We start from the raw sequence: 19,206 nt of genomic DNA on the forward strand, positions 1-19,206 counted from the left end.
TATATATATATATATATATATATATATATACATTCGAGCGTCGAAAATAAAGAAAACGAAGATACTGAGTGCAAAAAGTCAAGTAACGCGAACAGATCGAACTACGTCACGAGATACCATATGACTTTTCACCTATATATATAGATATGCATATACCTTTAACTGTAAAGTCAGCTGATTTTGACTGACTGCTTCTCAGATGCAAGTGGAAGAAAAAAATATGGTCAGAGACGAGTATCCAGCATCGGAGGAAATGAAAAAGGAAGGAGATATGGAGGAGACGATGCAAACGGAGGAAACTAATCGCAACGACGCCGACGAAGAAATGAACAATACCGAGAACGAAGAACATTCCGATGATATTTGCGAGTATCTTGAGAACGATGTATATCCTGAAGATATATATATTGATACAAGTAAGTAATATTTCAAATCTTTTCGAGTAAATGTTGAGAATTCAAAAACTAACAATGTGACATGATACTGTATGATTATGGAGAATTTTATTATACATTGTTGATGTATATCTAAATATTAATGCATAGATATATGAATAAATAATTTAAGAAATAAATATTTAAATAAGCCTTTAAATCAAGTTTTTTTCTCAATAATTAATACCTATAGAATGCTTTTAAAATCAAGTAAAAAAAGAGATATGTATATCATTAACATATTATGCGCAGGTATAAAGGCATTAGAAGATGAATTGGATCATTTGCAAACTGCTTTGGATCATTTGGAAAGGAAAAACGATGATATACATGCACAATTGACCGAATTATTACAGTCTAATCGTGAAGCTAGGAAACAGTTTCAGGAATCATTACAAGTCGAAGGACAACAATCAAAGTGATAATTATTCTGTACTTAGAAAATCATGTTTGTTGATTTGATGCTGTCTGAAGATACTCCCAAGTATTATTTTCTGATCTTGTAAATGGATTGTTTTATGTATCTGTAAGAATGAAAAACATTTATAATCTCTCTCTCTATCCCGATTAATCATATTTGTTAGTGATTAAGCAAAGAAATTTCAACAACATTCCTAATAACAAAAATAAAATTGAATTAATTTATCGTGTAATTTATTATGCATATATATGTATACACATATATTTGGAAATATTAATGCACTTTTATTTATTACGAATATCGATGTTAATTGAATTGGAATTGTAATTAAAAAAAAATTCTTGTACATGTTATGCAAAATATATATTTTTTATTAAATTTTAATATTTTATTTTTGAAGAATAATGAAACATACACAATATCTTTGTATCTAAAGTAAGAAAATATTTTTAAAAATGATAAAACAGAATATTTCTAACGAACAAAATAACTAGAAAAGATATGAAAATATATAATCCAATCATTTTGTAAAAATGTTTTATGACAGTTCAGTGCGCTGAAACAGAGGGAAATATTAAACTAAATAAATGCACACGAACAGTTATGTAAATTTTATTTGCATATAAACAAACAGATTTAATATAACTGTTGACGTAGTAAAAGTATTTTTAATATAATGCTAATTTAAACTACAATTATCGTGTACTTAATGATAAAGAACTTACTTTCTAATATGTTAGATATACACAAATCAGTAAACTAATATAAACAGCATGTTTCATGGATCTACTTGCAGAAAGTTATGTTAGAACATTAATTACTTAAATAGTTTTAATAGGTGCATATCTCGATAACCTAACTATCTTTTGCTGGCCCCTAGTTATTTCTAAACGATATTCTTTTATTCTTTACAATATATACACATTAAGTGCAATTAATAGTGATTTATCACAAATCGCAACACCAAGTGATTCAATCTTTAATTTCTTCATTTACATTTTCCATTAATTTTTTTAAAGCATTACAATCTATGATATCTGAACAGTGCTATATCAGAATTATGTAACATATACATTTGTTATAAATGAAAACACTCTCCATAATTAATATTTTTCATCAAATACAAGCTTTAGTTCAAACAGGCAAATCCATCTTGCTGAATAGAAAAATATACAAACAACTTCGGCTCATAAATCATTTTATTATATTAAATAAATATTCATCACATGCTGAGAAAAGTTTCGTCATTAAAGATTTATTTGAAAGAAATCTATACCTCTTTAAAAATTCTTAAAATCTTTGATAGTAAAATGTAATGCTTTTATTAAAAGAAAATGCTTAACTTGCACTTAAGTGGATGGTTAATTTTTGATTGTATATATAGAATTACATAACAGATTTTACAAATCTCAAAATGAAATGTATGAACTTTACTTTTGTGATAAATTTCCTATCTATAAATCAAAACGAAACATGATAAGATATTCTAACATGTAATGTTGGCTTTTTATATGTTTTGTATAATTCGAGCCATGTGTTGCAAATGCATTGAATAAATGTAAATGATAGTAAAACGATCATTACATGTACGATCAATACGTACAATCAATCAATTTATCGTATACAGCGCTTAAGGGGCCAAGTAATTTCATACATTCTTATCGGATAGATTAAAGTCTATTCTACAATATGCTTTTTGTTTTCTGTTTCTTACTTTTTGCTATTTTTTTATATCTTGTTTTATGTTGCCTGAGATAAAAATTAACGAACTTCGAAAAAAACAAGAAATACAATTGTCGATAAAACGGTTGCAAAAAAAAGCAAGAAACAGGAAACAAAAAGCACATTTTAAAATAGGCTTAACACACTGTTGTACAGAAAAACATTAAAAACATTAAAGGATTATTAACTTATTAATAAAGACTAAGACTAAGACTTCAAGACTAAGACTTCAGTGTTTGAATCTTAATTCCAAATATCCAAATTCTTGTCTTTCTTTTACGACCGAATATATTATATTATATAATATTAATACGCTCAAATATTTCTTTTAATATTTAAATAATTTTCTCATCTTCTCATATTAGCCTGCCATCAAATTATATTATATATTATATATTTAATATAATTATATAATTATAAATTATATATATTTAATATATAATTATAAAATATAACGAATTAACAATTGTAAATTTTCATAAATTCATAATAAAAATGCGAAGATATTCTGACTTTAAAAGTATTTTAGTATTTTACACAAGTCAAAATTTTAATCGCAAAAATATCTACATTATTCGAAGATTTAATATTATAATCTATTAGAAATTTTCTATTAGATAAAAAACACTGAAATCTTAACTTGTATTATCATTATTTTTATCTTTTTACAAATAATTTTTTTTACATACATACGCAAATTTATTAATCTAACAAACTCATTATCTATATAGAATAGGAAAAGATATTAAATTATTCTATTAATTTGTTTTTATAAAGCTTTAAATCTTTTTACATTCAAAATAAGAATAGGTTTTCTATTAGAATATTATATACAAAGTAAGAACAAAAGATTTCAAAATTTCACGTTCAAATTGCGAAAATTTAAATATCCATTTAATTCTTATATCTATATTATTCCATTGTTTTTATTATGTATTTTATTTTGCAACTTAAGTTATGTTGTTACTTGGAAATAATATTCTTACTTTAAGTTTGATAATAGTAAATTGCAAAGAGGTTGTAACAGTGCACTTTATATCTTATTCAAATTATCATTCTTTTCTAAATAATAAAAAATCAAACACAGAAGTTATTTCTATCAAAAAAACTGAAAGATAGATTTTAATAAATTATACTAAATTATAATAAAAAATATATAAGAAAAGAATATTGTATATAAAAAAAGATTGTGATGTATATATGAATGTTTTATAATATGTTCTTTTGAATTTACTGTACTTTCAAAAGTTTATCATTTATTAAATTTTTTTTGTAAACAAAATGGTATAATATATAATATTACATACACATATATACACACACACATGTATATATAAATATGTAGTATATTATATAAAATTTTATGGTAAGTCTAATGCTATTGTGCATAGATACTTTAAACGAATTATGTAAATTGTGAAATAAATAACTACCCTTATTTCAAAAATTATATGAACATAAAGCGCATTGATAACAACAGCAAATTTGTAAGAATGTATTTCTTATATTCTATAACCTTTTTTTTTCATTTAATCTTTCTATTGTGTACATACACACAATACAAGTATTTATCTGTAACAGATAGTAAAAGTATTTTTGTACAGATGTTTCATTTTTTCATAAATTTTTGTAAATCGTAATGTATTTGTAATGTGAAGTTATAATTATAACACACATTATCGATGTAAATTTAAAGTTTATTTATATGTATGAATGTTGCAAAATTTTAATTATTTGAATCTTTCAAAACTTATACTCAAATCAAATAATTCTTACAATCAGTTCGTTAAAGATTTATAAAATTATAGTGCCTAATATAAAGTATAATTAAAACTTAAAACATTTACTATGAACTATTTATTATGATAAAATAGAAATTTTACTCATTTCATTGAATTTTTTACTATAAAAAAAATAATCGATGAGGATATTTACAGTTGTATTATGATTGCATTACTTTCTCATGTAATTATAAATATTCTAATTTATGTTAGTAAAAATATAAAAGAAATTACTGCCATAATTTTCAGAACTTTGGAAGATACAATTTCAATGTTTTTACATCGATTTTATTTAATTTTTAGAAATATTTTTTTTCATAAATAACTGTCAGATTATTAAATGTTAAATAGAAATTATTAATTTATCTTCAGATTTTGCCTAGTGCAAATTCAATGGATTTTATATGTTAAGTACATAAAAACATTTGACATCTATCATTATATGTTAAATCGACAAAATCATACTGATTACAAAATATATAGTGAGATTTTTATTTCTTTTAACTTCAATAATTCTACGTACGAATAAGATATCAATTGTTATTTATATTCTTTTAAAATAAAATCTATTGAAATCAAAGAATTTGATACAAGAATAATCAATCTGTGATAAATTTATTTGTACGCTTTTGTATATTTCTTTGTATATACAGGGTCACAGGATGATCCAGACCAGTCGAAGGAACCGGCATGTACGTATCATTTATGAAAAATTAAATCAAAAAGTTCTCTATCATTTACAATTTTCGCAATTTTTTTAGTTGTCCAATAGTCCAGAACGTTTGTATCGACGCATAAAATAACTTAAGAGTTCTTTAAAAATATATGAGATATTTCATGAAGAACTTTGAAAGATATTTCAATGTATTTATCAACATCGATTTTATTTGGCAATTTTTAAAAATTATATTTTATTAATAAATATTTTATTAACTGTTGCAAAATAATAAAGGATTTTTCTGATTCAGTTTTTCATAAACAGTACATACATACATACCACTTCCTCCGGTTAATCTGGATTATCCTGTGTGTGTGTGTGTGCATATCTTTATAATTTGTGTGTGCGTATCTTTATAATTTGAATGATTTTTTTAAAATTTAATTTATTTTAAAAATTTGAGACGATAATTTTAATTTGATCGTAATGTTGCTAATCATAATAAACATAGTAAATGTAATAAATATTAAATTTAAATGATTAAATTTTTAAAAAAATTCGAAAAAATAGAGAAAGAAAAATAGGAAAAAACTAAAAATGCATTAAAAATGAGAAGAAAACTCTTCTACCTCTTAGTTAACGATGTTTATGATACTGAATTCGTATTATTGGCTATCAGAACATCAAGAAGTTTCTTAGTATCCTCATAATTCATAGAATGTGTATAACCATTCATCTGTAAATCTGATAGATTTGAACCAGTTCCCATAAACATATCGTCTAATTCTAATGGAGGATTATATGTCATAAGTTCACCACCAGCAGATCCATGGACAGAATCTGAAACTATACATTATTGAAATTATCTGCACTTCATCTTATTAATTTTTTATAAAAATAAATTTTCTTTTAAAGTTTCATAATAACATTATGATGTAATAAATAAATATAAAAAGCATCTTACATTTCTCAAAAAAATGAAATATTTAAAAATACACGTAAAATATGTATATTTTAATAATTATTATATTTAATAATTTCTTTCTTTATAAAATTTTTTTATTACTTGCAACTTTTTCTCAAAATTTGTTTGACGGAGAAATATAAATTTTATTAAAAGTTTGAATTCCAGCAATGAAAATTATAAAAAACTTACTATCTTCCTCTTCTTTCCCATAATATGGATTCAATTCTGAATTAAGTGACAATCCAAACGCCATCGGATCATCAGTACTAAATATCTATTAAAAAAGGAAAAATATCAATATTAGCATTTTTAATAACTATTCTTTTTTCTATGAAGAATCTTTAATTGAAGAATCTTTTATTCTTCAATTTTTTCTTCCTTTCTGTTTCTTATATGTAAAAAATTTATACTTACGTCAAGTAAAGTATTAGCGTCCAAGTTGCAATTTTCACTCAGCAATACGTCACGGAAAGTGTCCAAATTACTCTGTGTTGTTTCTACGTGATTGTTTATTTCTTCCCTATACATAAAATAAAAATAAATTAAAATATAATATATATATTTATGCATTATTTAAATAAAAATTTTAAGGTAGAGTAAAATGCTCCTATAAAGACTGGAAAATAATAATTTATGCAATAAAATATAATAATAATTTTCATAAGAGATGCATAAAAAAAGAAATATAATATTCTTTATATTTTATCATTTCATAAATTCTATAAATATTAATAAATATTGTACAATATAAATTTGTTTTAAAAAACAATATAAGTTATATTAATAAAAATTATTTAAAATATATAAAAAAATAATCTGTATTGTAAAAAAAATTTATCTGATATAAAATATAAAAAAACGATACTCTCTTTTTGCGATTAATAATTTCCACTATAATAAAATTAAGTGGAAATTATTATTAATAAATATTTAATAAATATTATTCATGGTCTATGTTGAACTTACATTGGTTCTAACCTGTAATTAGCTTCAGTCATTCCAGAGGAATTAACACGGCTCACCAATAAATCTTTCGATGAACTTGCGCTTGCTGTGTCATAACTATTATCTTCTTTTTGTGATTGTACTATTCTATTTTCATTGTATTGCTCATTGCTATTTGTCACTAAAATAGGACCTCTTCCGCTATCAATTTTTTTACTAAACCTGTTATACATGTTATTAGGATCGCTACTGTCTTCTTCATTCTCAATATTATTTTGAATATTATTATTATGAAGCATTTCCGAAGAAATTAACATTTCCGGAGTAATTATATTTTCTAATTTCACTATCGATGGATTGTTATTCAAAACTTCTGTAGTAAGTCCATAATTCTCCAAATCAACTGAAGCCACATCATTAGAACCGATGGAATCATTTTTCAATAAACTCACAGGCTCGTCTTCATCGGTAGATACTTCAAACATATGCAATATTTCTCTATAAATAAAATCAATTTCCATTTTTATTTTAGAAGCTCAAGTTTAAAGTTTTCTCTTATCTATATAAATTATTAAATACTCAAATATATTATCATATTCCAATAAAATAGTGAAACATAAAAAAAATTGTATGTTACAAGACAGAACTTAAGAGATAAAAATTCATGCAATCTATTATACCATTCAAAAGAATATTATAATACAATAGCTATCAAATAAAGATAATGTTTATAGATCAATATATTAAAGTAAAATTAAATATATTAAAGTAAAAAATTAAATATATAAATGAAAAAAAACTTCTTTCCTAATAGCAGAAGAATATCACATCTTTCTTCCTTTCTTTTACCTATTTTTCTTTTTCAATACATAAACAATGATATATCTTATATAGATATATAAGATTATAATTTCATTAATGCAAATTCAGAAACATTTATGAGGAAAAATTAATAATGTAAAGTGACAGTATTAGTTATACTAAAAAAATTTCATTTAGATATGTGTCTAATTCAAAATGATTTATATGTATTTGTAAGCAAATTTAATTAATAATAAATTTAATTAATAGTTATTTGTTTTATATTTTGTGTGTGTGTGTGTGTGTGTGCGCGCGCGCGCGCGCGCGCGCGCGCATACACAAACAATATAAACAAACTATAAAAGACAAATTATAAAAGACTTATTAAAAATTTTTTAATTTTACATGCTCTCTGTCTCTCTTTCCCTCCCTCCTCTCTCCCCCTTTCCCCTTCCTCTCTCTCTCTTTCTGTAGAAAATACTGATAAAATGTATTTCCTTGCTTCTTTCTCGCTCCTTATTATATACATATATATACATACATATATATATATATATATATATATATATATTTTTTTTAATTATATTTTTACAAAACAATCATAAAAAATCTAACTCATGCAAGAAATAGCATACATTAATAGTAACTCTACATAACAAAATAATTACAAGCAATTCTCAGAACACCAACAAACAAAAATTAGGTTTAACCTTGATTGTTTTCCGTTTTCCAATGATGGAATGACAATTTTGACAGGCACCTTGTTTTTCCTGCTAATAATATTTAAATTTGATCAATATGAAATTTTTAAATATTATTAAATTCTACTGAATGCAACTGATTAGTAAATAAAAATATTGACTTAAATTTTAATGACTTGGATTAGTTGTATATATTTTAATGACTTAGAATATTTATGTACATTTTATAGATTTTTACATTTTTTTATATTCTATTATCATAATAACTTTTATAATGTAAATCTAATTTCCGATATATTGCACTACTATTTCGTAAGATAATTTTTAGTATTTAATTAAAGTTTAGAGGCTTTTCCTTATTTTCCACGAATTCTTCATAGAAAATTTTGAGACAAAATTTGTTAAATAAAAATTTTAATATTTAATACTTAGCGATTAATTCAAAAAGTAAGATTTTGTTACAATAAATTTTACTTTTATTTTCTGCTTATAAAAATATCGGAATATTTTATTTCTATATTTTTTTCTAATAAGAATCAATTTTTTTCAATCAAGAATCAATTTTATAAAGAATGTTGTGTCTACTTTCTGTATATATATATATATCAAATACTGTATATCAAATACTGTATATATAACTCTATTAAGTTTGTTTTATCTATAATACTTTCTGCACACACAAATACTGTGTATATTATTATATATATAACGTTCTATTAAGTTTGTTTTATCTGTGATAAATTCTTCTAGAAATTAACTTATACGTATAAATACGCTCGTTAAAATAATATAATATAAATTAAGCTTACTTCTTTTTGCCTTTGCAAACAAGTTTCCTTTTTGTCTCAATCTCAGGATTCTGATCGCTATTTTCAGATGTATATACAATTCCCATATTTTCTTCATCTGTCAGTGTTTCAATATGTTCTTGTGGACTTTGAACGGTTAGATTTTCATTTTTCAATATACTAAAATAAATTATTATAATTAATAAGATTATTATAATTAATAAGTTTTTCTTTATCCATACATGTATTGAGTCTTTTACTCCTTTAACAGAGTTGTTAGCGAAAAAGAAAAAATTTCCTTTACTCGGTTTTCTTATTTTTTAATTCTGTGACTTTTCTTGATTTTCCCTGATCGCTAACAACTTTATTAGAACATTAATTCCAAATAAGCAAGACTAAATTTGAATTACATTTAAAATGCAATATGTTAAATGCAATAATTAAATTTATTCACATACTCAGCAATGTAGTCTGAGTCCACATCAGGTTCCGATGCATCAAGTTCATGAATTACTGGTCCTGTAGGAGATTCTTGCGACTACAATATAAATATTTATTGTTAGTAATTAATTAAAAAAATAAACAATAATAATATAACAATAATAAGTTACAACTTAACAATAATAAACAATAATAAGTTAAACAATAATTATAATATTACCTTAGACAATTTACGTCGTTTATTTAAACAACTTGTATCATGTATCATTAATGGATATCGTCTTTTAACAGATAGTCCACTCCTCGATGGTTGTACAAGAGTAAGAAGAATTAATTGAATTAATCTATTAATAATTTCTTGTTGTTGCAAATGTTTTTGTCTCAATATCATTAATTCTGTCCACAATGATGAATTTTCCAATTTCATTTCATTTAAAGCATCAGTCATAGTTTTTTGACGTTCCTTCATTTCTCTTACTTCAATTAACATCCTATCCACTACTTCTGGTTTAAAAGAAGAATGCAGTAAATCTTGATTTTTGTTAGCTGTAACCTAATAAAAGAACAGATTTAATTCCGTAATAAAAATGTTGATGTAACATTTAATCTTTTATAATTTAGGTTTATTATTTAAACTTTTGTGAATTTTATTAGAAAGATTTTTTATATACTTCCGATTTTGCTTAAAAGGATTTAAAAAGGGAAAAAAATTTCTTATACTTATAGAGTAGTTCCGAACGTTTCACAGTCAGATTTCGAGATTTTATAAAAAATTTAATTTTGAACAAAAAGTTTCTTATAAACGTGGGTCGAAAAATGCTAAAAAGTTATCGTCCAAAAATCTTTGTGTAAAATCACGATTATTTTATATAATTTTACAAATATCAGAGAATGTATAATTATTTGAAAAATAATTTAATTTTCTACAGCTTTCATTTCGGTACTTTTTGTTTAAAAAACGCATATATTTTCTGATATTTGTAAAAATATATAAAATAATGATTTAGAGGTGATTTAGAGGTTTTTGGACGATAACTTTTTAAGGAATCATTTTTCGACTTACGTATATAGTAAACTTTTTGTTCAAAATTAAATTACCTATAAAATCTCAAAGTTCTAACTGAAACATTCAGGATTAATCTGTACATATCATACTACGTTATTACATTACACTGGAACCTCGTAATAATAAACTTCGAATTAATGCACAAAATCCCTTCAATATGTGTTAGACATGTGAATAGCATGAGTGGGAGTAATAGTTCCCAATAAGACCCTGAGTTTCATGATATAAAAGTGGGGACAATCTTGTTATTAAGTTGGGAGATTTGAAAAGCGCGCTATTACAAAGCTCCAGTCTTAAATTTTATATGTAATAATTTTTGTAGAAAAATTAAGAATATCATAAATATATAAATATAGGAAATCTTTTACACTATATATATATTTTTGAAATTTTTTTGAATTAATTTTAATATTAAGAAAATTAAAGAATAAAGAATTCAATTATTACACTATAAAACATCTCAAACAACAACTTTTAATTTAACATACTTACTTTTCTTTTAATATTTTCTACTAAATGAGGAGAACCTTTACAAAAGTACTGATGCGCAAACTCTATTTCATCTTTATCACATTTTAAACCGCCCAATTCTACAGATGCTATCTTGTGAAATCCATCTAACACGTAAAAAACATTAATAAATATTTTGTTATTGTTATTTTACTATATTATCTATGTTTTAAAAAAAGTTTAAAAGTTGCAAAAACTTACACATATTCAGCTGTCGTATAAAACTAGCCATATTGTTATGTTTGTAATAATGTGGTAATAATTTGCTTGTAAATACCGATTGATTTTTAATGAGAAAAGTATTTCCACCCTGAAAAAAGCATTAAATTATTAAAATTATTAAAATTCTCATCAAATTATGACGAAGTATCATTCATAAGACTGTTTTTTGTAGCTGAATTAGTATACATTCGTATTTAAAATGATATAGATATGTATATGAAGTTTTGCAAATGCAAGATAAAGTTTTAATACAGTTCAGTATAGCGACAATAGAAAAATTATATATTACATATAAAAATTATATATTATGAATTTCCCTAGTATTTTCATTCATAGAGCATAATATTTATTTTTCAAAATTTTATTATTTTTAAAAATAAGGGCCAAAGCCATAATTTTTTCATAAACAAGAGAATTAATAAATCAGAGTTTTTCCTTTATGAAAGCCTCTGATTTATTATCTTATGCTTTATATATTATGCGTTATGCAAAGATTTATGCTCCAACTTTAAAATTCTAAGCCTCATTATCTCAAAATATCACTACATAGGTCATTTTTAATTAGGACCGAGATTAGAACGCTATATTTAATGCTACCATTACCATATATACAATCAACAGAAATCGTATTAAAATCTATAAATCATTTATGACTATGATTTATTTATGGCTGCAATTTATTTATTGCTATAATTCATTGCTATAATTCAGTATCCCAAATCCAAATTTAGGCTCTTATTCTATAACTCTAATAACAGTCGGCATTGTTATATTATTTGTAGCTTTATTGTAGGTATAAACTCTGACATTAACAATAGATCTATTCTTTCTTCTTTTCTTTTAATTGAAAAGGATAAAAGATAAACTGTGCAAATTCAATTCCGAAATTTAAAAAATGAATTTTGAAGAAGAATAATGCCCATTGACAATAGGCGACAAGATGGGATGTCGACATTTTGTTAATATTGCTCATCTAAGCGAAAAGCCAGAATGACATCGTCTAAAGAAACAACTATCGTTAAGAGTTATAAAAAATAAGATCTTAGGCTAAAATTTCATATAATGATTAAAAGTTCTATCTATATAACTTAAATCAATAATCATTAATAATATCAATAAGAGCCGATGCTAGTTATTGTTGTATTAGCAATTTATTTCAATGGATGAAAGAAACGAGGAAGCATCATTTGACTCGACATAAATCATAGTAAGTAATTGCATTCTACTTATAATTGCAAAACTATTTTTGACATAGGTACTTATTAGTTTTAGGGAAATTAGACTTTATGTTAATACTGAGGAGTATCCAAAACGCAGGATCGAAACATTTGTGAAATATTTTGTTCAATTAAATGCGAAATAAATTGCTAATACATAACAATAACTAGTATCGGCTTTTATTGATATTATTAAATGATTAATATTTTATTTGTTATATGAAATTTTTCAAGTGACTAGAAAACAGGGTTGATATTATTTTATCTACCCCAAAAAAACCCAAGGGAATGTTTTATTCGTTTAAAAAAACCCGAAATTTGGTTTAGGTTTTTGAGAGTTTTATTGGAATTTTTTGTATAAGAAAAATAAATTTTTTTAATCCAAAAAAGTCTAATAAAATCTCTAAAAAATTAGTGAGTTGAGCTTTTTTAAAAAAATCTGGGATTTTTCCAATCGTTGGAAAAGAGAATAAAGAAGTTTTCGAATGACTATAGAAATTCTCTACTGTAGCCAATTAATTCTTATCGTACAAGGTCATTAGTGATTTCTGTTCGTGAAAATTTCTTTGAGTTTTTCAAAATTATCTGGAGACACTGCTAGTATCTCGGCGCTAAGCATGACGCGTAAATTATACTACATTTTATTATTTTCCAAAATAAAGTTTCAATATTTAGAAAATTGGAAATATATTGGGGTGAATGTTTAAAGAATTTTTTAATCATTTTGAATAGGTAAAAAAAACGGACGGATTTTAATGACCCATATTTGAACAAATGAAGCACCAAACTGTACCTTGTATTGTAAGAGTTAATAACTTAAAAACTTTGACGAACTGTAGATCGAATTGAAATAGTACTCTTAAATCTCTTTATTCTGATTCATACGTTTCGAAGTACAAAGCACATAATACTTTTAATTAATATAATATAATTAATAAATTAATACATAGTAATTTTTTCAACCAATATCGTGATTTGTTTCGTTTATCACATCTTAAATTTAAATGTTAATAATAATAATCCCTAAAAAAATCTTTTTTAAAAAAGAATGTAATTAAATAGTAAAAATGTAATTAAATATAAAACTGGCTTTTTTAAAGATTTTATTGGATTTTATTAGGATTTTTTGGGGGGGGAGGTTGATAAAATTGATTATTTAATATTTTTTCAATATTTGTAATATTTATAATTGTAATATTTATAAAAAACAGCTACAAAATAAATGCAAATATTTCATCACGCGAGACACATAAACTGTAAGTGATTAAAATAATCAACTAAATTATAGTAAAGAAAAAACTTGGCGTAACCGGATCGCATTAAAACGCAATATTTTAGGATCAATACGTTTTCATAGCACGGAAATTATTTGCAATACGAATTAATAAAAAGGTTATTACAATATTTCTACAGATATACACATGAAAGCGATAATTTAATAAGGAAGAAATATTGATAATTGCTTATTATCTTGTAAATTCGTTATCTATAATGTTTCTATATCTAAATTATCAATATTATATTACATATTATTTCTCCACATAAATTATATCACATCTATTATTTGTGATATATTTTTATGTCCCACAAACTATGTCACTCTATATATATATATATATATATATATTTACACATATATTTATACATATGTCTATTATTTTTATATTTTTGTAATGTAAATAATGTATTGAGATAATATATTCACAGAATATGTATAATTAATATGACCCAGACACAAACTTTTTCTTCACTATAATCCAATCGATCATTTTAATCACTTTCGATCTTTCACTTTGAGGTACAATTCATTTAATCCACAAAATCCATATGCTTTGAAGCATTCTTTGAATGATCGATTTAAAAAATTCTTTGATTTTTCAATAAAGCATTCGCACTGTTAGATGCATCGTACTTCAGGTAAAGAATCAGAATCTACTATAGATAAAAGATCGTACTACATGTATTGTTCTTCGTTATTTACAGAATATCAAAAAAGATTAACTAGAGAGTGTCCACATATTAACAATGCATACAAAATTAACAAAGCCAATATACAGTAAATTTTTCAACGTGATTTGATTCATTTATTACATCTTAAATTTAAATGTATGTTAATAATAATAAGTCTAAAAATGATTCTTCCAAAGAAGATCTACACTGGTGACTCTCCAAATTCTATCTTTTGTCTAATTTTACATAATACATTGAAATTTTGTCTTAAAAATCACAGAAATTAGCTATCTTTTGACAGGAGTAATGTAACGTAGAAAGAGAATGTAACATAAGAAAATCAAACGACAAATAATAATACACAAGAATTAATAACGTGCTTGTTTGAGCAAAATGCAACAGAAATATGAACTTTCTTGGAAAGAAAATGTACCATAGAGGATCGATGTCGGTTTAATAATATACGTTTTTATCAATGCGATCATTATATAGTAATCAATATGACTATTGTCAATGCAATTATCGTTGTGGTAATTGTTTTACACGTTGATTGTCGGCACGGTGGTTGTGACGCGACTTTTGTTAATGCGATCGTTATTGCTCGCCGAGGCGAGCGAAAACCGGAGAGTCATCAGAAATGCATAACATTGACAGACACATATCGTTACATATTACATTTTACGCGAAATAATCCGACTTGGACTTGCGCGAGTAATTAGGTAAATAACAATATAACTCACGGGTGACCAGGAAATAAGGTTGTTCGTATCCGGATCCTCAACCATCTTCCAAAGCTTGGCAAGAAACGCTGGTACGTTTGCGCCTAAATTCGATGTTGTACGCATCTTGGAGTTGTGCATTGAATCCAGCTCCGTAAAGAAATAACTTCTATATCCACGTTTGTTTCACACGAAACCTCTCATCTTCCCCATCAACACGATATTGACGATCGGGCAATGGCTGATCCGCTGACGATGTTATTCTGCTGCATACTATATACACAGGTAGAGTGGGAGACCTGAGATCCGACACAGGTGAGAAGGGATATAGAAGTGAAACTTTCATTTCTCATTGGTCGCCGGACGATGGAGTGTTCAGAAACTTTCCCCCAAGTGCACTCATATTATCCTCGTTTAACATTGGAGAGTAACAAGAATAATATTATAGGGTATAGTTACTGACTGTTACTTTAGGTTGTCATTACTTCGTCATTCTACTTCGTGATTGGACAACAAACGGAATTTAATGCCTAATTTATGCTTCGGTTTTAATCCTAAAATCCTAAAATTTAGCCAATGGAATACAGATTTCAGTTAGGATCAATTAAGACTGGTAGCCCTATTGGCTGAATATTAAGATTTTAAAGTTAAGATCAAAGCATAAACCAAGCATTAAGATATCGATATGAAAGGGACTGAAGGGACCACCGAGGTGGGAGTAGTGGAAGTAGAAAAACAAGTAGAGTGAGAGGCAGATAAATGGATGAAAAATGTAATAATTTTGGCTATTCGGAATTAGCGCTGTAATTTCATTATAAATTAACTTGTATCTTAATTAAGTTAAATTTTCAAGGTTGTTATAACTTTAACTTAATTTAGTTTAAAAAAAAGTTAATTTATCCAACCCTGCATTTATTATTCAGATATATAATTGAATAATTAATTATTTAATAACCTAAATACACATTATGTTGCCGACGGTAAGATACAGTAATTTTTCCGTAATATCATCTATCTTATTTTAACATATTTAACATTTCTGAATTAAATTATATGCTTCTTAAAACCATTAAAACCATTAAAACCATTAAATTATATGCTTCTTAAAAACATTATATCGTTTTTATCATAAATTTCAGACTTACTTGCTACATTTGATAAATTTTTTATATTTGTCCATCGTTTTCATATATAGCTTAGATATTTTGAATCTATTTCTATCTCGTTATGTTTTATTAAAATTAATAATATGCTATCGTGTTTTGAATAGTAAATTTCATTTATTCGTCTAAAGTACGCGATACATTTCCTTTATTTTCGTATTATTTTTGTTATACAACTTAAATATCGGTTTTAATCAATTATTTTAGTCGTGTTTTAAAATTAGTATTCTATCATGTCTTTCTTTTTATGTACTATATATACTCGTCAAGACAAGATGTCGATTTTATTTTATTTGAGGGAGTAGAATAAAAAATTATTGTGATTTAATCTTAATACGGTTATAATTTTATACTGTATACAGTTGAATTAAGATTAAGTATGTTAAGAATTTTTTTTCTTGATATTAGAAATCCTTTCTGAGTGCAATAAACAATTTTCTTTTTTTGTTCCTACATGATCACTTTAAAATTCCAAGAGCTTCGCATAATAAAAGGAACAGAGAACAGAGAACGGAGAATAAGAATTTCAATCTATCAGAAATTATGTATTGCGGAATATACAGTTTCTGATAGGTTAAAATTCTTATTCTTTATTCTCTGTTCCCTGTTCCTTTTATTGTGCAGAGCCCCTAGAGATGCTTTCTAATTGTTCTCTTTTCATTGTTATTTTAATGGCCATTCTACAATAAGCTATTAGTCATAAATCAGAAGTTAGAAGTTGGAAATTGACGACTATGATTGGCTTATAGAATACGTATAAGATTAGTCCTCCCCGAAGGACAAGAAAGTTTCTTTCTCCTCATTCTTCATATCATTTTTGTTCATTATAATGCATGTTAGAGCATGTGTGTAATGCAAACAAATTTTTCGTGATTTCTTTGAGTCATGCGTATCAGGATTACAGGCTGCTTCTGAATATATCTATTATCAAATGATTTATTAGATCTCAAAAAGAAAATTTACAAACAAATTGCCGAAGTACAATAGAGATCGAATGTATTGTCCTTTATATCAATTGTGACGCACTTTCTTTTTACTGTGATTTATTAATATTAGACATTTATGTTTTTCTATGTGTTTCTATAGCTTTATCTATACTTACAATAAGCCTATTGTATAATGCATTTTAAAATATTCACATTTAAAATAAAATAAACGTTATAGAAAAAAAAAAAAATAATCCGATGTCGGAGAGAAAAAAGAAAAGATAAAAAAAGCAAAGCAACTGCAAAACAAGTTTATATATATTAGATGTAGTAAAAAGAAATCCATTATTTTTCCATTCAATTTCATCCAAAAATAATGGATTTCTTTCTACACCTAATACAAATAGATACAAATCTTATCGGTAAATGCGTTTTCAAAAATTAATTATTATTAATAAAATACATATGGAATATACGCGAAATAGCGAAGACAATTGATTAAATCAGATAAATAATAATAACCATAAAAAAATCTTTTTTCGTTAAAATATTGTATTACTATTGTTTAGAGCATCGAAAATTTATCGAAATCGAATCATTCTGAGCGTCAAAAATTCATCGAATTGACGTAACTTGCTATTTGGGACTTAGACCAAAGCGATTAAAACAAGAAGAATAAAACCATTCCAAAATTACAGAAGAAAATGATAAATCTGTTTTATAATTGCTTTTTACACTTTTACCTTTTTTTCTTTTCTCTTCGACATCGGATTATTTAGGCCGGTATTCATAATCGATTCTTATTTCAAGATCATCTTAAGTAATGTCTTAAGATGCTAATGCAGCCTTCTGATTAATTTGTGACTTCTTAAGATTATATTTAAGACGGTCTTGAATATAAGATGAATACTAATACTCATAGAAATCTGTGAATACAGCTGTTGACCGTGTTCCGAAACTCATCAAAATATTATCTTTTCTTACCATGAATGTTTGTAGACAAAAAAGAACAGACCCGTAAAATCATCTTATTTTATCCCTCAAATCATCTTGTCTCTTATCTTGAATGAGAGGAGAGTGTAAATCAGAGTGTATGAGTACATCTCGCAAAGGAGAGTCACGAAAGTATTATTTTCTAGATAGGAACGAGATACATCTATATTCTTTTGATGCATTCCAAGGCATTCTTCGATTGATTCGTAAAGAATGGACTCTGTAGATCCTTCACAAAATCAGCTGTTGAATGTCGCACGTGTTTTCTTTTATTTTGTGGAGTCAGCAAATCGCTTATTGTGACATCGAATTTAATTGATTAATGAAAGAGCGTGATTCATCGTTTATTAACTAAGTGACCAAGAAAAACAGCGTTGCTTGAAAGAAAGGGAAAGGAGAAGTAAACCTCGCAGAATTTTTTGACAGAAGATTGCTTCGGCAATATATATGAGTTTGTTCCTAAAATCTTCAATATAATTAGCAGAACGACAGTGAAGAGAGTAAGATGCAGCAATAAAAGTGCTTAACTGCCTGCAACTATTAATAGATAAAATACATATGTTAGAACAAAAACTACAGAATAATTTCGTAAGTAGATAAAATTGGAGAACGATATGATGCAATATTTATGAACGCTTCGAACGTTCATTTTAAATATTTAATTGATATTTTTGTGATATGATTCTTTGTTATTTAAATTATTTTTGTGCTTCCATTATTATTTTTCAGAATTTTTTGACATAATTTCTTTGATCTCTCTTTCTCTCTCTCTCTCTCTCCC

General features: G+C 25.4%; 2 protein-coding genes across 2 annotated transcripts; one reads left to right on the plus strand and one right to left on the minus strand.

The window, feature by feature from the left end:
- The first annotated feature begins 199 nt into the window (after positions 1-199).
- On the plus strand, positions 200-1,227 carry LOC105620265 (UPF0184 protein AAEL002161-like). The gene is made up of 2 exons (XM_012201773.1): positions 200-416; positions 687-1,227. Exons 1-2 carry the CDS (start codon positions 200-202, stop codon positions 854-856), a joined length of 387 nt encoding a protein of 128 aa, XP_012057163.1. The 3' UTR covers positions 857-1,227.
- Positions 1,228-5,662: 4,435 nt separating this feature from the next.
- On the minus strand, positions 5,663-15,469 carry LOC105620276 (heat shock factor protein 1-like). The gene is made up of 11 exons (XM_012201783.1): positions 15,365-15,469; positions 11,437-11,545; positions 11,218-11,342; positions 9,880-10,212; positions 9,677-9,756; positions 9,240-9,398; positions 8,440-8,502; positions 6,950-7,426; positions 6,398-6,503; positions 6,173-6,257; positions 5,663-5,862 (listed from the first exon to the last, which is right to left on the minus strand). The coding sequence occupies exons 1-11, from the start codon at positions 15,467-15,469 to the stop codon at positions 5,663-5,665; spliced, it is 1,842 nt and encodes a 613-aa protein (XP_012057173.1).
- Between the last annotated feature and the right edge of the window lie 3,737 nt (positions 15,470-19,206).

This window comes from Atta cephalotes (assembly GCF_000143395.1).
Source record: "Atta cephalotes unplaced genomic scaffold scaffold00002, whole genome shotgun sequence".
Taxonomy (NCBI): domain Eukaryota; kingdom Metazoa; phylum Arthropoda; class Insecta; order Hymenoptera; family Formicidae; genus Atta; species Atta cephalotes.